Below are 24286 nucleotides of genomic sequence, written 5' to 3'. Positions count from 1 at the left end.
ATCCATGTTATTGTAAATGGCAAGATTTCATTCCTTTTTATGGCTGAGTCATTTTCCATTGTGTGTGGAATTTGTATATACATACCTACATATATATGTATATACATACCTGTACATATACATTACATATACATTATGTATATACATACCTACATATATATGTATAGATATACCACCTCTTCTTTATCCATTCATCAATTGATGGACACTTGGGGCTGTTTCCATAATTTGGCTATTGTTGATAATGCTGCTATAAATATCAGGGTGTGTGTTACCCTTTGAATTAGTTTTTTTGTTTTCTTTTAGTAAATACCTAGCAGTGTAATTCCTGGATCATATTTTTAACTTTTTGATGAACCTCCTTACTGCTTTCTAGAGTGGCTGTACCAGTTTGCATTCCCACCAACAGTGCAAGAGGGTTCCCCTTTTTCCACATCCTTGCCAACACCTGGTGTTTCTTGGGTTAAGGATTTTAGCTTTTCTGACAGGTGTGAGGTGATAGCACATTGTAATTTTGATTTACATTTCCCTGATGATGAGTGATAATGAACATTTTTTCATGTGTCTGTTAGACATCTGTATGTCTTCTTTGCAGAAGTGTCTGTTCATGTCTTCTGTCCATTTTTAAATTGTATTCATTTTTTGGGTGTTGAATGTTATGAGTTTTTTTTATATATATATATTTTGAATACTAACCCTTCATCAGGTATTCCATTTGCAGTTATCTTCTTCCATTCTGTAGGTTGCCATTTTGCCTTGTTTTCTTTGCTATGCAGAAGCTTTTAATCTTGATGAAGTCCCAATAGTTCATTTTTGCTTTTGTTTTCTTTGCCTCCAGGATGTGTCTAGTAAGAAGTTCCTACAGCTGAGATCAAAGAGATTGCTGCTTGTGTTCTCCTCTGGGATTTTTATAGTTTCAGGTTTCACATTTAGTTTCTTAATTCATTTTGAGTTTATTTTTGTATATTGTATAAGAAAATGGTCCAGTTTTATTCTTCTGCATCTTGCTGTCCTGTTTTCCATTTGATTTGATTTTTGATACATTTGATGTAAGTTTACCATCTTGTTCTTTGTTTCTATTTGTTCTAGCTATTCTTTGTTCCTTTGTTCCTCTTTTTCTGTGTCTTTGTGAATTGAGTATTTTAATGATTTTCTTTGATCTCCTTTGAATTATTAGCGATAGCTCTTTTTTTTCTAGTTTAGAAGCTGCTTTATAATTTATAGTTTATATCTTTAACAAATTAGTGTCTACTCTCAAGTGATATGATATCACTTTATGTAAAGAATCTTATAACAATATATGTTCATTTATCCCCTGATGCTTTTGTGCTATTGTCTTATGTTATAAATCTCCAAGTACATTATTTATTTTTTACTTTAAATAGTCAATTATTGTTAAAGTAGATGTAAAAAGAATAAACCATCTTTTAGAATTACCCATGTGAGTATCTAATTTCTTTATGTAGATGCAGATTATGTAGATACATATAATATCATTTCCTTCTCCCTGAAGGACTTTAAATTTCTTGCAGTGCAGATCTCCTGACAATGAATTCTTTAACTTTTGTACGTCTCAAAGTATTATTTCCAAGGTTTTATTTTACTAAGTATAAATGTTTAAATTATTCTACCTTTCTGTACAGCTCTGTTTGGACGTTTGTTCATTTTTTAGTGTAGCCAGTGTTTCAAAAGTGGAAATATTTGGATAATCAATAGAGGTGGTATGACCTGGCACATTAACTCCCTGGGCAAGAAAGAGTTAATTTGGCAGGCCTGGGTTTCTCACACCCTACATATTCCAAAGAAAGGCCTGTCTTTAGTACTCCTCTGTCTGGCTTCTGGGAGATTACCTCTGAACTCTTGGAATATTGTTCTTGACAAGAGTATTTTTGTAGCTTGAGGCTTTGAGCCATGTAGTATTAGTTTGACCAATAAGTTTATATTTATGGTAAATTGCCTATTTGTGATCTGAGGGGATTTGAGTCTGAGTAGCTGAGGCCGGGCACTGCATGTTACTGATCCCCAATAAAAACCCTGGATCTCATGGCTCAGGTGGGCTTTCCTGCTTGGCAACACTTTCCATGTATTGTCACATTTCATTACTGGAAATGTGCCCTCATGCAAATCCACTGGGAGGCAACAGCTGGAAGCTTGTGCTTGGTTTCTCCTGGATTTTGCCACATGTGCTTTTTCCCATTGCTGATTTTGATTTGTATCCTAACCCTATAGTAAACTGTAACCATAATTAGGACAGCTTCTGAGTCCTGTGCATCTTTCTGGTGAATCATTAAGCCTGAGGGTACTCTTGGGACTTCCAACATAACTCCCTAAATCTTAGCAGCTTAAAATTGGAAACTTGTCCTTTTTGGGGGGGCAGTGCTTAGGGGAAGGGCTCAGATCTGTATCATCCTCACTCAGGTAATCAAGCTGAGAGGGTTTCTTCATGTCTCAGCAATTTCTGATGTAGGTAAACAGAAACATTATGAATCATGCCTATTTTAAAAACACGTTCCTTAAACTGACACATAACTTTCACTCATATTTCATTAGCCCAAACAAGACATACAAGCACTCTTAGCTTTGAGATGGTTCAGGATTTTCTTCCCATGATGGGGTCAGACAGAGAACTGGAGTATTGGTGAATGGCATTGCTAATTACCTCAGTGTCTACAAGCTTTGAAAGTCCTGACTTGAGATACCTACCATTTAGAACAGGAACTATTATGCAGAGAAAAAAATTATAAGCAATATAAGGAGGGAGAAAGTACAGTTTCATAACATTCAAGGGACTATGGAAATCAAAGACAGGAGATAGTTAAGATTTGCCAAGAATAAGATTTTGGTGCACAAACTGTGAAATTCCTGAAGAGGACGACAGATGGAAGCCAGTTTACAGGGAAAGTGGAGTTTAAGAAAAGAATTAATGGATAGAAAGTAATGTCAGTATACCTGGACCTGGTGTTGAAAAGCACAGCAGCAGAAATAAGAGAAAAGATTTGGTAAGTTCTCCTAAACTAAAATCTATGTTTGAAAACTTAAGTAAAACTTTACATATTTTGGTGAAGACTAAAAATATAGTAGTCTGTTTATCCATGCTGAAACATCTCAATCTTCTTTCTAAAATCAAAAGAGAGGTATCATAGATCTTGGAAACTAGCCCTTTATCTGATACATCATTTGCAAATATCTTCTCCCATTCTGTAGGTTGTCTTTGAGTTTTGTTGACTAACCTTTGCTGTGCAAAAGCTTCTTATCTTGATGAAGTCCCAATAGTTCACTTTTGCTTTCCTTCCTGGATGTATCTTGCAAGAAGTTACTGTGGCCGAGTTCAAAAAGGATGTTGCCTGTGTTCTCCTCTAGGATTTTTTTAAATTTTTATTTATTTATGATAGTCACAGAGAGAGAGAGAGAGAGAGAGAGAGAGAGAGAGAGGCAAAGACACAGGCAGAGGGAGAAGCAGGCTCCATGCACCGGGAGCCGGACGTGGGATTTGATCCCGGGTCTCCAGGATCGCGCCCTGGGCCAAAGGCAGGCGCTAAACCGCTGCACCACCCAGGGATCCCCTCTCCTCTAGGATTTTGATGGAATCCTGTCTCACATTTAGATCTCTCATCCATTTTGAGTTTATCTTTGTGTATGGTGAAAGAGAGTGGTCTAGTTTCCTTCTTCTGCATGTGGATGTCCAGTTTTCCCAGCACCATTTATTGAAGAGACTGTCTTTCTTCCAATGGATAGTCTTTCCTCCTTTATCGAATATTAGTTGACCATAAAGTTGAGGGTCCACTTCTGGATTCTCTATTCTGTTCCATTGATCTATGTGTCTGTTTTTGTGCCAGTACCACACTGTTTTGATGACCACAGCTTTGTAGTACAACCTGAAATCTGGCATTATGATGCCCTCAGCTATGGTTTTCTTTTTAAAAATTCCCCACTTATTAAACTCAACACAAAAGAAACAAACAATCCAATCATGAAATGGGCAAAAGACATGAACAGAAATCTCACAGAGGAAGACATAGACATGGCCAACACACACATGAGAAAATGCTCTGCATCACTTGCCATCAGGGAAATACGAATCAAAACCACAATGAGATACCACCTCACACCAGTGAGAATGGGGAAAATTAGCAAGACAGGAAACCACAAATGTTGGAGAGGATGTGGAGAAAAGGGAACCCTCTTACACTGTTTGTGGGAATGTGAAATGGTGCAGCCACTCTGGAAGACTGTGTGGAGGTTCCTCAAAGAGTTAGAAATAGACCTGCCCTACGACCCAGCAATTGCACTGCTGGAGATTTACCCCAAAGATACAAATGCAGTGAAATGCGGGGACACCTGCACCCCAATGTTTCTAGCAGCAATGTCCACAATAGCCAAAGTGTGGAAGGAGCCTCAGTGTCCATTGAAAGGTGAATGGATAAGGAATATGTGGTTTATGTATACAATGGAATATTACTCAGCCACTAGAAATGACAAATGCCCACCATTTGCTTCAACGTGGATGGAACTGGAGGGTATTATGCTGAGTGAAGTAAGTCAGTCGGAGAAGGACAAACAGTGTATGTTCTCATTCATTTGGGGAATATAAATAGCAGTGAAAGGGAATAGAAGGGAAGGGAGAACAAATGGGCAGGAAATATCAGAAAGGGAGACAGAACATGAAGACTCCTAACTCTGGGAAATGAACTAGAGGGGGTGGAAGGGGAGGAGGGCGGGGGGTGGGGGTGAATGGGTGACGGACACTGAGGGGGGCACTTGACGGGATGAGCACTGGGTGTTATTCTGTATGTTGGCAAATTGAACACCAATAAAAAATAAATTTATTATTAAAAAAAAAGAGAGAGGTATCATCAGGATAGGGGTTTTGTAAAACAAACAAACAAACAAACAAACAATGAGGTATCCTCATGGAAAGGGTATTTCACGGATGTAATGAAGAGAGATCAGGAATTTGATGTTAACATTATTTTGTGAATGTTTATTAAGCACCTGCTGTGTCCTGAGAACTGGGATGGAAACGAAGTGAAATAGCTGGATGAGATGGTCCCAGTCTTTAAGTGGCCCTTTTGTAGTTAAGCAGTCATGTTTGGGTGGGGTCTGCAGTAATTGACGATGTTAATCAGGGAGGAGGTCAACAGAGGTCGCTCTTACAGTAACAAAGCAGTAGAAAAGATACCTGAATAATTATGGAAAAGGAGGAGTCTGTTCTGCCCAAACATCCCAATAATAAAATGCCATGAATGTTTAATTATTTGAGTTATGTGTTTTAAATGTGTGTAGTTCAGGATTTTAACTGGTGTCATCGTTCTCCTGTGGCAGTCAACAAATATTTTCTAAATCCAGCTAGCTTTTGAACAATCCCAGTAAGCGAGACTGAAGACAGTTTATGCTTGCAATAGGCTATAGCAGGTCAGGCTGGAGCTCACTAGGAAAGCCTCAAGAGTATCCCCTCTCTTTTTTGCATTCCTGTTACTTTTGCTAAGAAGCTGAAGACAAAGTGGGCGCCTGGCTAATTTCTTCGGAAGTCTTTAGATGAGGGAGACTAAAGTCCTTGCTCAAGCAGTTTTTCCTGAGGTTGGACACTGGGGACCTTCTTCCACAAATTTTCCTCAACTAAGCTTCCTGTGATCTGTCAGAGGAGGCAGAAGAAGCTGCTTGAGCCTAAAGAGACCAGTGTAGTTTGCAGTAACAAGACCCCAAGATACCTTGCAGAATCTCACTTCCCATTTATTTCACCCTGTGGCTAATAATGCTCAATGGGATGACAGTTGCTTTTCCCCAGGATAATATTTTAATGTCATTGTGGATGTAGATAATGCCAAACAAAAAGAAGAGCCAAAATCAGAGAAGGCAGCTTACTGGAGAGGCTCACAGGCTTCTGGGCATTGAGGCCAACTTACCCAACCCACTTAAGAAAAAGTCAGATGAGTCAAGGGCCCTTCAGAATAATTGTCCCTGCCTGAGGCTCTGGAGGCTCAATTTCCTCAACCTTTAGTCATTCTCAAAGTGTAGCCTTCAGACCAGATGTATCAGTACTGGCCTACAAAATTTAACAAGTGCTTGGGCTCCACCCCTGAACCTACTGAATCAGAAGCTTTTGGGGGCCAGGCAGCAATCAGGGTTTAAAAACGATTCACATGCACTCTAAATAAAGTTTGGTAACCACTGATATAGTTGGGTTCTTTGTTTTGATTTTTTTTTTTTTTTTGGTGAGATTACCAAGCACATAATGGGAGGAGGTAAGCTATCATCTATCAGCTATTAGATTCAGGCAAAAACTGCGTGTTTTTGCATTTATTTTGTACTGCTCTTATGGCTTATGCCTTTGAGTTCTAGAATGAGATCCTGATGATCACCTCTCACAGGATGGTCAGGTTCCATTTAATTCTGTATTCTTTGGAATGTCCACTCTTTGCTGAGGACATGTTAGAGACCATATGAGACAGAAAGTTAACATTAACATAATTTGCAGTTTAAGAACTACAAACAAAATACCTAGAAGTCACCAAGAAGGGAAGGGTTTTAACAATAGGCTCACATCTGAACATTGAAGATAGTATTAAAGATTCTTTGCAGGTCGATTGTCATAATTATGATAATGTATCTTCCTTGATTGAAAGATGCATATTTTTCATATTTTAGTGTTCCTGGAATTCAAATACATCTTTAACATGATTTATCTACTTGACAAAAATATTAGCAATTAATAAGTGGTTTACCTTTTTCAGCAAATGACAACTTAGAGGCCAATATATTAATAACTTGGCACTGTTGGGCTAGAGAGTGTGCTAAATGTTATGTGCACATCTCATTTAATTCTCACAACCAAGCTATGAGAGCACACAATTGTCAAATCCATTTTTTAAGCAAGGAAACAGGAGAAAGAAATATCCTGCCCAGAGTCACAAGTAGCTGGGATTTGAGTTCATCTGTGTTATTCCTCCTTCTTGACTGAGGTATAGAGAAAGCTTTTACAGACTTCTAAAATATTAAAATATCATTTATGAGGACACATTGCTGACACAGTATTAGCTAAGAGATTTACATACTTTATAAATGTCTTGAGAAGAGATAAGATAAAGTAAAGCATTTAAAATAGCCTGTGGCATGTGGTGAAGACTCAATCATTTTTTTTATTACCATTTTTTAAAAATTTTTATTTATTTATGATAGTCACACACAGAGAGAGGCAGAGACACAGGCAGAGGGAGAAGCAGGCTCCATGTACCGGGAGCCCAACGTGGGATTCGATCCTGGGTCTCCAGCATCTCGCCCTGGGCCAAAGGCAGGCGCTAAACCGCTGCACCACCCAGGGATCCCTGTTATTACCATTTTTAACTGCAAAACTCTTAAACTGAGTTACAGAATCTCGCTGGAATAGTTAACTGTGATTGTCACTATAGATAAGTAAACTAATAGAGGATTAAGTAACTTATTCACAGACAAATATACAATAAATGACATATTTTGAACCTGAGTCTTTCTGTATTTATAAAGAAAGACCCAAGTTTTATATATGTATATGTCTTTTCATAATTTTACATAACACATAAAAGAGCAATGCCTGTACTGTAGACTTGATTTCAGTGTCTGTTTTTCTGTACAATCGTGCTCTGGCTGCATGCTATTCTGGAGCTGCTCAACTCCAGGTTTTCTTATTACTCAAGTCTTTTTTAATGTCTCTACTCTCCTGGGAGATCTGAAAGAAAAACAAAGATAACTTTCTCTGGTTATGTCTCTGTTCAGAATTGTTATCCTTCTCATGTCTCTTTGGGACCTTTAACAACTCTATCTCTACTCCAAGCCATGGCTTCTGTGACATTCATTGACTGTCAAAGCTGATTTGAAAACAAACAAAAACTTCCAATAATCATAACTTATCATCCTGGAATTTTGCCACAAGGAGGCAGTGATGTGTTATTAGGTCTGAACTAGCTGACTTATTTACTCATGCCTCCACAGATTTATAAGCTGAGCTTTGCATATGTCATTTACAAAAAAATGTAAATCTATTGCAATAGACACCATTTAAAAATATATTTGGAATCAATGCTAAAAAGGAATAATTTAGATGTTAAAAAGGAAAATTTTGAACTTTTAACTCAGCTTATTCTAGTTAACTTTAATTTTAGGTTTTATTAAAAGAAGAATGAAAGAGGAAAAAGGGTAGGAAGAGAAAAAGTAGTTCACAGGCTTTATTCTCAGCCATCAGACTTGCTCAGCAAAACTCCACATCTCCTACACCTTCCTAACGTGCCTACAGTTTGTGATCATCTCTGTCTTGTTTTGATCTCAGGTAAAAATGGCTATGCCACCTGTAGGGTCTGATTAATTTAATTAAAGGAATTGTCTTAATTTTGTTTCCTATAACTTGGAACCCCTGCTTTATTTCTCAGCAATAACAGGAGTTGTCTGACCTGAGGAATGGAGAAATTAACTGAAGCCATTATGCTTCAGGGTTACAGGAGCTTCTAATTCCAATTTACCTAAATCAAAATAAGGGATTTCTCTTTTTCAGTTTGGTGGAGGAGTGAAATATCACCTTCCCTTTTTTCCCCCCAAGGACAGAGCAAATGAGCTACAAATGATATGTGTGTGTGTGTGTGTGTGTGTGTGTGTGTGTGTGTGTGTGTAGATACAAAGATAGATGAGAGAAAGATGGATAGAGAGGTATATGATATTTATATATTTCATATATAATGGTGTGTGTGTTTGAAACAGGCAACATGAAACGTATTTTAGATTTAAATAAACTTTAATCCTTGTTTTCACTACCTTTAAATGTCTAATTGCAAGGTTTGGGCAAATTAATTTATTTGAATCTTGGAATATAAATATATTTAGAAGGAATTGTTTCTTCTCCATTCCTCTAACTTTAAAGTGGTTGGATTTATACCATAAATGGAAAATTTTCTGATTCAAGCTTTAAAAAATATTTTATTTAAATTCACTAAGTGAAATTTAAAATGAAAAAATAGCGCTATTTCCACAGATGCAAAAAGACATTCAATCTCTTTGTGTCTTCCCCAATTTCTCTCGTAAGTGTTCTGTAGTTTTTTTTTGTTTATTTGTTTGTTTTTTTTATTTATGATAGTTGCACAGAGAGAGAGAGAGAGAGGCAGAGACACAGGCAGAGGGAGAAGCAGGCTCCATGCACCGGGAGCCTGACGTGGGATTCGATCCTGGGTCTCCAGGATCGCGCCCTGGGCCAAAGGCAGGCGCTAAACCGCTGCGCCACCCAGGGATCCCTATTCTGTAGTTTTTAAAGTACAGATCCTTTATCTCTTTGGTTGGATTTATGCCTAGAATAGGCATAGAAAATGCCTAGAAAATCTTATGTTTTTTTTGTGCAATTGTAAACAGGACCTTCTCTTCTATTTTACTGTTACTGTATAGAAACGCAACTGATTTCTGTGCATTGATTTTTGTATCCTGCCACATTGCTGAGTTGCTATGTGAATTTTAGCAATTTTTGGTTGGAGTGTTTTGGATTTTCCATATACAGCATCATATCATCTGTGAAGAGTGAGAGTTTGACTACTTCTTTGCCAATCTGAATGCCTTTTATTGCTGAGGTAGGACTTCTAGTACCATGTTGAACAACAGTGGTTAAGTGTGAGTATGTATCCCTGTCATGTTCCTGACCTCGGGGGAAAAGCTCTCAGTTTTTCCTCATTGAGGATGATATTCACTGTGGGCTCTTTGTAGGTGGTTTTTATGTTATTGAGGTATGTTCCCTCTATCCCTGCACTTTGAAGACTTTTAATCAAATAAAGAATGTTATATTTTGTCAAATGTTTTTTTCTGTGTTGAGAGGATCATATGGTTCTTGTCTTTTATTAATGTGATCTGTCACGTTGATGGATTTGTGAATGTTGAATCACTCTTGCATTCCAGGAATAAATCTCACTTGGTGGTGTGAATAATACTTAAAAAAATTTTTTTTATTGGAGTTCAGTTTGCCAAATAATAGCATAACACCCAGTGTTCATCCCACCAAGTGCCCCCCCTCAGTGCCCATCACCCAGTCAGCCCAACCCCCTGCCCACCTCCCTTTCCACTACCCCTTGTTCATTTCCCAGAGTTAGGTGTCTCTCATGTTTTGTCACCCTCACTGATATTTTCGCTCATTATCTCTCCTTTCCCTTTATTCCCTTTCACTAATTCTTATATTCCCCAAATGTATGAGACCATATGATGATTGTCCTTCTCCGATTGACTTATTTCACTCAGCATAATACCCTCCAGTTCCATCCACATCGAAGCAAATGGTGGGTATTTGTCATTTCTAATGGCTGAGTAATATTCCATTGTTTACATAAACCACTGTGAATAATACTTTTAATGTACTGTTGGATTCTTTTGGCTGGTATCTTGGTGAGTATTTTGACATTCATGTTCATTAGAGATATTGGTCTGTAATTCTTTTTAACAGGGTCTTAATCTGCTTTTGGGATCTTGATCCCATTGGGTAATGCTGGCCTCATAGAATGAGTATGGAAGTTTTCCTTCCATTTCTATTTTTGAAGAGGCTTCAGTAGAATAGGTATAAATTCTTCTTTAAATGTTTGGTAGAGGGATGCCTCAGTGGCTCAGCAGTTGAGGTGCCTGCCTTTGGCCCAGGGTGTGATCCTGGAGTCCTGGGATCGAGTCCTGCATTGGGCTCCCTGCATGGAGGGTGTTTCTCCCTCTGCCTGTGTCTCTGCTTCCCTCTCTCTCTCTCTCTCTCTCTCTCTCTGATGAATAAAAAAATAAAATCTTTAAAAAATATGTTTGGTATAATTCCCCTGGGAAGCCATCCAGCTCTAGACTTTTGTTTTTTGGAAAATTCTTGGTTACTGCTTCATTTTCCTTGGTGGCAATTGTTCTGCTCAGGCTTTCTATTTCTTCCTGTTTTAGTTTTGGTAGTTTATAAGTTTCCAGGAATGTACCCATTTCTTCCAAATTGCCTAATTTGTTGGCATATAGTTACTCATAATATATCTTAAAATTGTATTTCCTTGGTGTTAGTCATGATCTCTCCCCTTTCATTCATGGTTTTATTAATTTGGGTCATTTATCTTTTCTTCTTGAGAAGTCTGGTCATAGGTTGAAAGAACAAATATTGTTAAAATGTCTATGTTATCCAGAGCAATCTATACATTCAATGTAATCCTGTTAAATATACCATCAAGATTTTTCACAGAGTTGAAACAAATAATTCTAGGATTTGTATGGAACTGTAGAAGACCCCGAATAGCAAGAGTAATGTTGGAAAAAAACCTCAAAGCTGGGGCTATCACAATGCCTGACTTCAACCTATATTACAAAGCTGTGATCATTAAGACAGCATAGTACAGGCACAAAAACAAGCACATGGATCAGTGGAGCAGGATAGAGAACCCAGAAATGGACCTTAAACTCTACAGTCAACTAATCTTCAACAAAGCAGGAAAGAATGTCCAGTGGAAAAAGGACAGTCTCTTCAATAAATGGTGCTGGGAAAATTAGACAGCCATATGCAGAAGAATAAAACTAGACCATTCTCTTACATCATACACAAAGATAAAACTCAAAATGGATGAAAAACTTAAATGTGAGACTGGAATCCATCAAAATCCTAGAGAACACAGGCAGCAACCTTTTTGAACTCAGCCTCAGCAACTTCTTGCAAGATACATCTCTAAAGGCAAGGGAAACAAAAGCAAAAATGAACTATTTTTAGATAAAAAGCTTCTGCATGCAAAGGAAATAGCGAACAAAATTAAAATACAACCTACAGAATGGGAGAAGATATTTGCAAATGACATATCAGATAAAGGGCTAGTTTCCAAAAATCTATAAAGAACTTATCAAGCTCAACGCCCAAAAAACAAATAATCCAGTCAAGAAATGGGCAGAAGACATGAACAGACAGTTCTCCAAAGAAGACATGCAAATGGCCGAAAGACTCATGAAAAATTGCTCCACATCACTTGTCACCAAGGAAATACGAATCAGAACCACAATGAGATACCACTTTACACCAGTTAGAATAGCTAAAATTAATAAGACAGAAAACAACAAATGTTGGCAAGGATGTGGAGAAAGGGGGACCCTCTTTCACTGTAGGTGGGAATGCAAGCTGGTACAGCCACCCTGGAAAACAGTATGAAGGTTCCTCAAGAAGTTAAAAATAGAGCTACCCACAACCCAGCAAATGTATTCCTAGGTATTTTTTTTTCCTCCTGGGTATTTACCCCAAACATAGAGATGTAGTGAAATGAAGGGGCACCTGCATCCCAGTGTTTATAGCAGCAGTGTTCACAATAGCCAAACTGTGGAAGGGGCTGAGATGCCTTCAACAGATGAATGGATAAAGACGTGGTACATATATACAATGGAACTTTACTCAGTCATCAGAAAGGATGAATATCTACCATTTACTTCAGTATGGATGGAACTGGAGGGTATTATGCTAAGTGAAATAAGTCAGTTGGAGAAAGACAGCTATCATATGGGTTCACTCCTATGCAGAATATAAGAAATAGTGCAAGAGACCATAAGTGAAGGAGGGGAAACTGAATGGGGAAAAAAATCAGGAAGATAAACCATGAGACACTCTTAACTCTAGGAAACAAACTGAGTGTTGCTGACGGGGTGCTGGGTGGGGGGATGGAGTAACTGGGTGACAAGCATTAAGGAGGCCACATGATAGAATAAACACTGGGTGTTATATGCAACTGATGAATTATTAACTACATCTGAAACTAATGACATACATACTAATGGAAAATGGAATTTAAATACAAAAGTAAATACAAAAAAAAAACCAAAAAAAAAACAAAAAGACATTCAATAAAATTCATCACTTACTCATTTTTATAAAGGTCTTTGCAAACTGAGGATAATAGGGATCTTTCTAACAGTTCATAGCATCTACCAAACTGAAGGAAGGAGTAAAAACAGTTGGATAAAGAGGTATCTAGTCACAGGTGGGGAAATCAGTGAAAATGTTCTTATATATTGGCTACCAAAAAAATGTACACAATGAAATATCTAAGTTCATAATCTTTAGCAAAGAGCAAGGTAAGGATATCACTGAGATCGCTGGCATACTACAGCAAAGACATTCAAAATTAGGAAGGAGAGAAACATGCCATATGGGTAGACACTGTTGCTTATCTATTCTATTGTTATTTTTACCTTTTTACTTACTAAGAACTCTAATTTTAGTTAGATACCCAGCACCAGGGGACGATTGATTATTGTCTAAACCACACATGAAATTCCAACTCTCCTTGGCTGGACACTTAGTTTTCCAGTCTTCCTTGCCACTAAGGGTAGCCATGTGATACAGAATTAGGCAGTGAGTCTAAAGGGAATATTTAGGTGGAATAGTCTTTTCTCTCTAATTTAGACATGATGTCTGAGAATGTGATGCTAGAAGCTACAGAAACTGTAATGAGACTGTGAGGGAAAGGGAAAAAAATTACAGTCACATTTAACCAGCAATTGGATTGCTCATGGAAATGCTGAACCAAACTCAAAATCTCATATCCTCCTTAGACTTCTTGAGTAACATTAAACATTCTTATGATTTGAACAATGGCTTTTTAGATTATCCTTTATTTTCATCCAAATGCATCCTGATACCCAATGCAAAGATAGGAGAAGGAATCTGGGATAAAAATAAGTTAAAGAATCTCAAATTCTTTGCATATTGTTCTGCTGATAGTAATATGTAATAAGAACATTCATTTCCTTAAAAAAGGTAGGGAGCGAATGATAAAAATTGGGGTTAGAGGAAAAGGTAGACAGAAGAGTAAGTAAATCAAAGGACTAAAAAAAAAAGTATTATAAAATATGTAAATTAGCAATACCAAATAATAATAATAGAATATGCATGGACTAAAAATTATCACAGACTTCCACTCTGGTAACTACTAACTAGATGACTTAGACTAACATATTTCCAAAACAAAAAAGCTGAAGAACATATTTTTAAATTTTTTACTGTTTTTTTAAAATTTGGGTATAGTTAATATATATTATAATATTACCTTAATTTCAGGTGTACAACTTAGTGATTTTATAAGTTTATACATTATGCTATGTTCACTACAAATTACCTATTATTTGCCATGTTGCATTGCTATTACAATATCATTGACTGTATTCCTCATGCTGTGCCTTTTATTCCCATCACTTATTCATTCTATAACTGGAAGCTTATATCTTCCTCTTTCCTTAATCCATTTTATCTGACCTCCCACACCTCTCCCTTCTGGTAACCATTAGCTTGTTTTCTGTGTTTATAGGTCTGATTCTGCTTTTTGTTCGTTTATTCATTTTTTTAAAGATTGCACTTATGTGTGGACCCATATGTTATTTGTCTTTCTCAGTCTTATTTCATGTAGCATAATACTCTATAGGTCCATCCATATTGTCTCAAATGGCACGATCTCATCCTTTTTTACGGCTGTGTAATATTTCATTATCTGTGTGTATACACACACACACAGCATCTACTCGATCCATTTGTCTATAGATGGACATTTAGGTTGCTTCCATATCTTGGCTATTGTAAATAATACTGCAATAAACATAGGGTACATATATCTTTTTGAATTAGTGTTTTGTTTTTGTTTTCTTTGGGTAGAACCCAGTAATAGAATTATTGGAGCCTATGGTATTTCTATTTTTAAGTTTTTTACGGAAACTCCATACTGTTTTTCCATAGCAGCTATACCAATTTACATTCCTACCAACAGTGTAAGAAGGTTCCTTTTTCTCCACATCCTGGCCAACACTTGTTATTTCTTATGTTTTTTATTTTAGCTATTCTGACAGGTATAAGGTGGTATCTCATTGTGGTTTTGATTTGGACTTCCCTGGTAATTAGTTATGTTGAGCATCTTTTCATATATCTGTTGGCCATCTGTATGTTTTCTTTGGAAAAATGTCTATTCAGATGCTCTGCCCATTTTTTGAATTGAATGGTTTGTTTTTTTTAGTGTTGAGTTGTGTAAGTCCTTTATATATTAACCACTTATCATATTCACATAATTTTCAAATATCTTCTCCAAGTTAGTAGACTGTATTTTTGTTTTGTTGATAGTTTGCTGTGCAAAAGCTTTTTATATTGGTGGAGTCCAATAGTTTATTTTTGCTTTTGTTTACCTTGTCTTGCAAGATATATCTATAAAGTTGTTGCTATAGCCAATGTCAGAGAAATTACTGCCTCTGCTGTCTTTTGGGATTTGTAAGCTGGTTTCAGGTCTCACATTTAGATCTTTAATCCATTTTGAATTTATTTTTGTGTATGGTGTAAGAAAGTAGTTCAGTTTCATTCTTTTGGAGGTAGCTGTCCAGTGTTTCTAGCACCATTTATTAAAGAGACTTTTTCCTGTTACATATTCTTGCCTCCTTATTCATAGATTAGTTGACCATATAAGTATGGTTTTATTTCTGGGATCTTTATTTGAAGGGCATATTTTTAATGTATGCTTTGAAGATATTTTATTTTATTTTTTTTTGAAGATATTTTAAAGCAAAGAAACCAGTGAAGAATTTTGGAGCCATCCTCCCAAAGAAAAGAAAATCTAGAAAAGCAAGCTCAGCATTTGGGGATCTGTTTTTCCCATAAGGGCATCTTGAAGAGGTGGTTGAGAATGTGAAATGTTATTTTGACAGAGTCCTAAAGTAAGGGTGAAAAATGGAATTCAGAGATCACCAAGGGGGAGTTGGAGCCTTAAAGGGCAGTACCCTGAAATAAAAGTAGATTGGAAGCATACCAACTTCATAAGGATTGAGTCCCAGCTTCATTTCAGTCCCTGGAATTACATGAGAATGATCCAGGACTGTGAATGCCCATGGCTGTCTGACAGAAGCTAGTGGAAATTTTCTCTAGAGGAAGAGAATACAAGCCAGAGCTGTAAATTATTTCCATAATTTTTATAATAACATACTGTTCTCAATAGGAAAAAAATGAAATAATATGGAGAGATAAAAGCTAGAGACAGTAGAAACAGATGCAGACACATCACTTTAAAATAAAATATTTATGGAGATTAAAGACAAGATTGAGAATTTTGGCATAATATTTCTGGAAACTATAAAAAATGTTAAGTGAACATTTTAGAAAACTCGGTGGCCAAAACTAAGATCTTAATGGATAAGTTTGAAGGAGGTTAGACAGTATTGAGAAGTATACTAATTACTTATAAGGTAGGTAAGAAGAAAATATATTCAGAAAGGCACAGAGTAAAGAAAAAAAGTATGAAATAATCCATAGAATGAGAAGGATAAGGTACATGTACATGGAGTTACAGAGAAAGAGAGAATGAGGTAATATATGAGAAAATAGGGCAATGTGTAAGGTAATGGATGAAAATGTTCCAAACTAAAAAGTATATTAACTACAAATGCTAGAAGTCCTATAAATAAATCCCAAGTATGATAAAAAAGAAGTCACACTTTGTCACAAAGTTACTAAAAATCAAAAGAGAAAATATTAAAAGCAGTTAGAGAGAGGGAAAAGAAAGATGGATTAACTCCAGATAATACAGTTAGATTAACAACTGACTTCTCAAGAGAAGCATTAGACTAACAAGAAGATGGAAGACACTGAGATAATATCTTTAAAGTACTGGATAAAAAATAACTTCCCCATTAGGGTTCTGTGTCCAGTAAAACATCATTTAAGAATGAAGGTGACATAAATACGTCACTAGAAGACAGGCATTAAATGAAAAATAAAAGGAGTTCTAGGAGAAAGAAAACACTCACAGGTGGAAGTTTTTATTTTCTTCTGTCCTATCTTCTGATTCACTAATATCTCTTCAGCATTGTTTAATTTGTGTTAAACTCATTCATTGAAATCTTAGCTATTGAGCTTTTCAATTCTAGCTGTAGAAAGAAATTGAATAAATAAAGTCAAATATCTAGGTAAATTTAAATTACCATTGGCTAGGTGGTAGTAGTAGTAAAGATGTCATCTATAATAATTATTAAGTACATGACAACATTAAGGAAGATGATCTAAAAGTAAGCTGTGAATCACTTAACTTTAATGGGAATTCCCAGAGGGATCATTCAGTAACCATTTTTAGCTAATGAGTCAAAGCTTCAGGCTAAGCTTCCCAGCAATCAGGACTGACCCATAATGTCCCTTGGGCTCTCAGGTTGTCATAGTTTGCAATCTCATTGGCCACCTTAACCCACAATCCCTTCTTAATGGCTAGATCTGGGCCTCCTTTGTCAGAATGGTACTCATAGCAATATATGAATAGTCATACAAAGGGATATGTGCAGAAATGATGGAATTATGCTAGGGGAAATATGAAAGAAGTTGTTTTATTGTTAGAAATTTGAAGTTTTCAAGTTTTCCTTTGTCATTTTCTGGAGTCATTAAGGGATAAGTGTAAAATACTGTTAAAGTTTAGAAGCATTTTCTGATGTCTTCGGTAGCAGAGGCTTTTGAAGACAGAGCTTACGTATTTCTCTTTATGCACAAAAAGTCTTTTAAATAGAAAAAGCAATGTCAGTTCACATGATTGGACACTTGTGACACATTTTCTCTCCAGGATATATTCTGCACCAGGGAAACCTAGAAATATGGTAACATTTTTCTTCTATTCTCTAATGGGTTTCTCTGTTCCTGTGCTTCCTGTGTAGGATCCTTTCTTTCTCAATTCCTGCCACTTCCCGTTATTCCCTCATCAGGCACTTGCTTTCTCTTTCAGTTCTCTCATCTTATCTCTGTTCCCCTGGGTTAGATTTTATGGATTCCCTGTTTCTCTCTGACATGGCATTCATTTATTGACCTGAAATGTTTGGGTCTACTCCTCAAAATCACCTCTCTTCCTCCTTTTGGGAAAATTAAATACTTGCATTGGGTATGAAGAAAAGAGAATCAGAATTCAGGATTCTTAAGTCTTTACAACTTTTCAAGGTAATTATTTTAGCGTTTGTTTTACATATGGGATAACAGGGACAAGATCTTTTCTATATCTCGCTATATTCAGTGTTTGTGGTGCTGAAAGACCACATTATACCAGAAACCTGGAAGTCCAGGAAAGCTAATACCCGAGAGCTGTCTGTAAGACGTGAGAGAGGATAGGACATGAGTGATAGACTTTGGATATCCTGTCATTCAAAAATACTCTCTTCAAGCACTCCAAATGTATAGGGTCCAGAAACTGATTACATCTTTAATTATAGGCGTTCTCTACAATTATGTATCCTGAGATACGTGGAAGTTCAGAACAGGGCATGAGACACTGCATTTGGGCAAAATTTGGCAAAATTTTTCGGTACCCCTTATACATCTGCTTTCATGCAAGCACCAAGTGTTCAATTCAAATCCCTTACTGGTTCCTAATCAGATCTGTTCCCTGTGACTAGTAAGCCCTAGGCTACTATTCTCCTGAGTTTCATTCATTCACTTACTCATTCACTCATTCATGTATTTATTTTCATTTGTAAATAATACCTTTTGAACAATTCCTTTGGGCAAGTTGTAATGTTAAGTACTCTTATGTGTCTCTCATCTTAAAAGAAGTTCCTCTTGGGCAGCTTTTCTTTGGATATTATCTAGTCAGCCAACTCCATCTAATTGTGATAATGACTGAAAAATAGTGGTAATGTTTTCAGAGCTATTTTTATTCTAGATTTGGACTCACAGCCTGAACAAACGGAGCATTGAGAATAATGAAATTGCAGCACCGGGTAAAAATGTAAGTGATTTTATTTATGTGACCCCTCAACTCTAATACAGTAAACCTATACCTTTGAGGAAGTATGGCTCCTGATAGAGTACAGTCTCCAGGTTTGTCTTTCATGAAAATGTCCTTTTATTTCTAAGAGAGAAAATTTCCCCAAAGTTTAAAGAATTCCTAGTGTTAGTAAGTGGGGACTCCATTTGAAGAGGAGGGACCTTTCTTTTTGCTGCCCTCAAAAATTAAAATGCGTGGTTCTCTGTCTGCATTTTATGGTTTGATTCCTTGCTTTTCCAGTATCTGCTGCCAATGATACTATATTCTCAGGATGAATCCAGATTGCTATAGCTAGAGCTACAGTGGTGAACAAAACAAAAAAAAATGTACTAGCATAGAAAATATCCCTACATGACTAGAAGTATTTAGGTTTTTAGAAATAATGCACACAATTTAGCCTTTTCTTTCCTCTTTTAGAAATCAAGGGAGAGGTCTGTATCCAACAAATTTTCAAACTCTACCTTAACACTGAATTCTAACTCTGACACTCAAACTTGTCTTCTGGATAATTGGATTTGACATTTTTCTTCAATTCTATGCTAGTTATTGCTCAGCTAGTTGAGAAGGACAGGTAATGTGGACTTGCTTCCTAAGAATAGCTTTAATTCTGGTTGTTGTTTGGATTAATAATGGGAGAGAAATTGTAAGTACTTTGAGAAATTGAATGTGCCAGTCTTGCAGTATGAATGCAAGAGATAGAGGAGGACATGCAGGGTCAAGATGGTATAGTCATTGGTGTTGAAGAGTTATTCTGAGTATATGGTTATAATCTGGGTTGTCAGCCCAAAGTAGGAACAAAGGGCTAAACTTTGGAAAGTTAGTAGGCAGTCTTTATTTGCAAATGGCATAAGGACACAGACAGGAGCTGAATCTGAATAGATAACACTGACTGGGGATAGAGATGATGACCAGCATATGTTCCCATACTGGTCCACAATTTCTTTTGATCAGTTATATAGCATCTGGGATATCTCTATGCTGCCTTTTTTCTAACTCATTTCCTTTCTCCTTATTCTGCAAATGTCTAGCCACGACTCCTCTTCAGTTTCCGTTAATGACCCATTTAAATATTTATTGAAAAAATATGAGCCATTAGATGGGAACTGCTTCCTTCCCAACATCACATCTGTGCGTGTTTGATGGATGAAGTAAACCTGCTCCCATGTAAGGGCATGCTCTGCTTTTGCTCTGCAACCCAGCTGCTCTCAGAGACACTATTTCTGCAGTTATCTCTTCCTCCTGCAGTTTCTCCCTCTCTACTGGATTATTATCAAGAGTTTACAAAACATCCCCCAGTTGCTTTAATAATAAAACAACAACAAAAAATAAATTTGAAGCCATTAAAGAAAGAACAATAAAAGTGGACAGGGAGTTGATTTAAAGTTGTAATTATGTAGAAAAAATTATTGCAGATTTTAGGAAATCTAGAAACTCAGGGAAGTTTATCATTTTCAGAACATAAATTTTTGAGTAGGCATGAAACTGAATGGAGAAGAACATTGAAACCCTTGAATGACATAAGAAGAGGATTTAACTGATTTATTTCTTATATTCCAAAGAAAATATTGAAGGCAATGAGAAACCACAGTGTTGTTTCTGAGTTTATTCTCCTTGGGCTGTCTGCTGACCCCCAGATCCAGGCTCTGCTCTTTATGCTGTTCCTTGTTATTTACCTCCTGACCCTGATGGGGAACCTGCTACTGCTGCTGGTGATTAGAGCTGATTCTCACCTTCACAGCCCCATGTACTTCTTCCTGGGACAGTTGTCCTTCCTGGATCTCTGCCACTCCTCTGTCACTGTGCCCAAGCTATTGGAGAACCTTCTGTCTGAGAAGAAAACCATCTCAGTAGAGGGCTGCCTCGCTCAGGTCTTCTTTGTGTTTGCCACTGGGGGCACTGAATCCTGCCTACTTGCTGTCATGGCCTATGACCGCTATGTTGCCATCAGCTCCCCTCTGCTCTATGGCCAGATGATGAACAGACCGCTGTGTATGGGGCTGGTTTGGGGCTCATGGAGCTTAGCTTTTCTGGATGCTCTTATCAATATCCTTGTAGCTCTCAATTTAGACTTCTGTGAGGCTCAGAATATACACCACTTCAGCTGTGAGCTGCCATCTCTCTACCCTTTGTCTTGCTCTGATGTGTCTGCAAGTTTTACTGCCCTGCTCTGCTCCAGCCTCCTGCATTTCTTTGGAAATTTCCTCCTGATATTTTTCTCCTATGTTCGCATTTTATCCACCATCCTGAGCATCAGTTCTACCACAGGCAGAAGCAAGGCCTTCTCCACCTGCTCCTCCCACCTCACTGCAGTGATCTTCTTTTATGGCTCAGGGTTACTCCGTTATCTCATGCCAAATTCAGGATCCACTCAAGAGTTAATCTTTTCCTTGCAGTATAGCGTGGTCACTCCCATGCTGAATCCTCTCATCTATAGCCTGAAGAACAAAGAGGTGAAGGCAGCTGTGAGAAGAATTTTGAGAAAATGTGTCTAGTATTATAATTAATAGACTACAAAATCAGAATGATGAGGGGAGAAACTGAATAGAACTGCAATAAGTAGTGCCTGAATATTAAGGAGAATTTTCTGATATCAGGACCTGCAAGATATCTTACATTTTTTCTTTAAAATGGTTAAGAAAATGTGGAGTTATTTTCCTGGTGTGATAGTAGGTCTGTCCTAGCCAGAGGAAAATGGATGGATGAACCTCTTGTCTTAGAGTTTTTCTTACAAAAATCTTTAATTTATTACAGTATGGTAAACAGAATGGTAAACTTTGTTATTGCCTGCTTACGTTATCTTTACCATTCTTCCAGTAATTAAATTCCATGTGTTCAGTATAGTTCCAGAGAGACTGTTAAGCATGGTGTCCCTAAATCCTCTTCCCATCCCCACTCATTATTTGCTCATTCTTCCTGGCACAGTGGCTGATATAGGAATGAGCATATGGTCAGTGCTAGACTATCCACTCCCTTAGGAATTTTAATCTTCAGAATAGATTCAGAGAGGCAGAGGTAAGTCTTTCTGTTTGCAGCACTCTGATAGCCTATCCCAGTGCCCCTGCTGATAAGACCACTACTGTTATCCTAGATTCTACACTTTTAAGGCAGATTGATAAACATGAATTATATTAAAAGCACATGATTAGATATTTGCATCATGTCAGGCACTGTGTTAAGAATTTTACATGCATTATCCCATTTAAATATCACAACAAATGCTTTAGGTAAATACTTAAGTTATCCTTGTTTCAGAGAAGAGGAGGTGGATTCAGAGAGGTAAGTGGTGGGGATGGAATTTGGAACCAAACAGACTCATCCCAAAACCTGTTTTCTTTACCATCTTGACACACTGACTATCCCTTTGGTGCTGTTAGCTACCCCAGACCCAGTTCATGAATTGTCGCTTTAATGCTTTATTATTGTTGTTTTGTTTTATTTCACTTAAGTAAGTCAGAATTAGATTCTGTCATTTGCAAGGAAAAGACCTAAAAGATACACACACACACACACACACACACACAGACAGACATATACTGCAATTGAATTACAGGTATAGACCTCCAAGAACAACTGGGATATTTGAAATTGTTTATTGGACCTAGGTATGTCCAATAGAGACTATATAACATTTGTTTATTTAGCTTCAAACCATTTACCTAATGGTCAATTAGGTAAGACCTAATTGTGAGAGAAAGACCCTGCTTGACAAGTAGCTCTGCCACTCAGCCCTAATAGTGCTACAGAAATGGTGGAATGTGAGAGAGTAAATGCTGCACAGTGCCTATAACAAACTCTAGAAAGAAACCAACAGAATTTCAACAAAGGCGCCTTAGATCTTGAAACGCAACTATAGAATTACTGGGAAGGAGATTTGGGAGATTAAAACTATCATGTCAAAAATTAATTATTATTTCTTTCTCAAATTACCTTTTAGTTTTTACTTACCCTTCACTTTTTACTCCTCAATAGCAGCAAATATAAACTCAAAGAGATTAAGGGCATTTTTTGGCAATCTTTGCTACTTTTTCAAGGATGTAAAATAGTTTCAAACATGCATGTTACACAGTAAATGTATTTTGATTGTGTAAATTATGGGCAGAGAAACAAAATATATAGGATGAATTTTCACCAGAGGGATTCCACTGCCAAAGCAGTTTGAAATAATTATGAATAGAATAGGCTACCATGTGAATGCCAGTCTTTTCCTTCCTGGTGAGCCTAGTTCTGGCCCACAAATTTGCTAACAGTGTGGCCATGGCTGGGCATGGTGGCTATGCAAAGGTTCGGCAATACTTTGATTCACAAAAACTATTCTCCTGTTGCCATTGGCGAAACTTATTTTGATAAAGGTCACACACAAATTTTCTTAGATACATTATCAGATACCTTCTATTTTTTTTGTTTTTATTATGAACTAAAAATTCAATTACATTTACTACTTGGTTATTTCTAGTACATATGAATTTTGTGATATGTTCTATACTAAGCTTGTATTTGTTGACTTTGTTGAACTTTCTAGTTCTAATGGCTTGTTTATAGACATTATTAGATTTTTAAATTACATTTATTAAAATTACATTTTATTTATTTTATCTCAAATAAAAGCAAATAATTTATTTCTTTTACCATTTTCTATTTCTAATTTTTATGTATTTCATTTTTATTTTTATTATTTTTAAATTAAAAATTTTCTTTTTGTATATAGGTGACACAGAATGCTATATTAGTTTCAGGTGTACAACACAGTGATTTAACTTCTTTATGTGTTATGCTATGCTCTTCACAAGTTTAGCTGCCATCTGTCACCATACAGCGCTATTACAATAACACTGACATATTCCCTATACTGTGCCATTTATTCCCAGAATGTATTCCTTCCATAATTGGAAGTCCATTTGTATCTTCCCCTCTCTCTCATTTTGCCCATCCCCTGGGCCTCCTTCCCTCTGGCAACCACAGTTTCTTCTCTGTATTTATAGGTCTGATTCTGCTTTTTGTAATTTGCTTTTTTCTTTTTAGATTCTACTCATGAGTAAATCTAGTGTTTGTTTTTCTCAGTGTGGTCCGTTTCACTTAGCATAATACCCACTGGTTTCGTCCATGTTGTCCCAAATGAAATGATTTCATCCTTTTTATGGCTGTAACATTTGTATACACACAACACACACACACACACATCATCATCATCATCATCATCTTTATCCACTCATCTGTTGATGAACACTTAGGTTGCTTGACTATTATTATAAATAATGCTGTAATAAATATAGGGGTACATATATCTTTTTGAATCAGTGTTTTCATTTTCCTTGGGTGGATACTCAGTAGTGGAATTATTGAGTCATATGGTATCTCTATTTTTAATTTTTTGGAGGAAACTCTATCCTCCAAAAAGTTTTCCATAGTGGCTGTACCAGTTTATATTCCTACTAACAGTGTGCATGCGTTCCTTTTTCTCCACATCCTGACAATACTCGTTATTTCTTGTGTTTTTTATTTTAGTCATTCTGACAGGTATAAAGTAGTTATCTATCTGCTTGTGGTTT

At 36.8% G+C, this 24286-nt stretch overlaps 1 protein-coding gene across 1 annotated transcript; it reads left to right on the top strand.

The window, feature by feature from the left end:
• The first annotated feature begins 20314 nt into the window (after nucleotides 1-20314).
• LOC121479637 (olfactory receptor 8S1-like) lies at nucleotides 20315-21232 on the top strand. Its single transcript, XM_041735329.1, has one exon. It carries the CDS (start codon nucleotides 20315-20317, stop codon nucleotides 21230-21232), a length of 918 nt encoding a protein of 305 aa, XP_041591263.1.
• The last annotated feature ends 3054 nt before the right edge of the window (nucleotides 21233-24286 follow it).

The sequence above is a fragment of the Vulpes lagopus genome, chromosome 21 (genome assembly GCF_018345385.1).
Source record: "Vulpes lagopus strain Blue_001 chromosome 21, ASM1834538v1, whole genome shotgun sequence".
Taxonomy (NCBI): domain Eukaryota; kingdom Metazoa; phylum Chordata; class Mammalia; order Carnivora; family Canidae; genus Vulpes; species Vulpes lagopus.
This window is presented reverse-complemented; position numbering and strand designations above follow the sequence as displayed.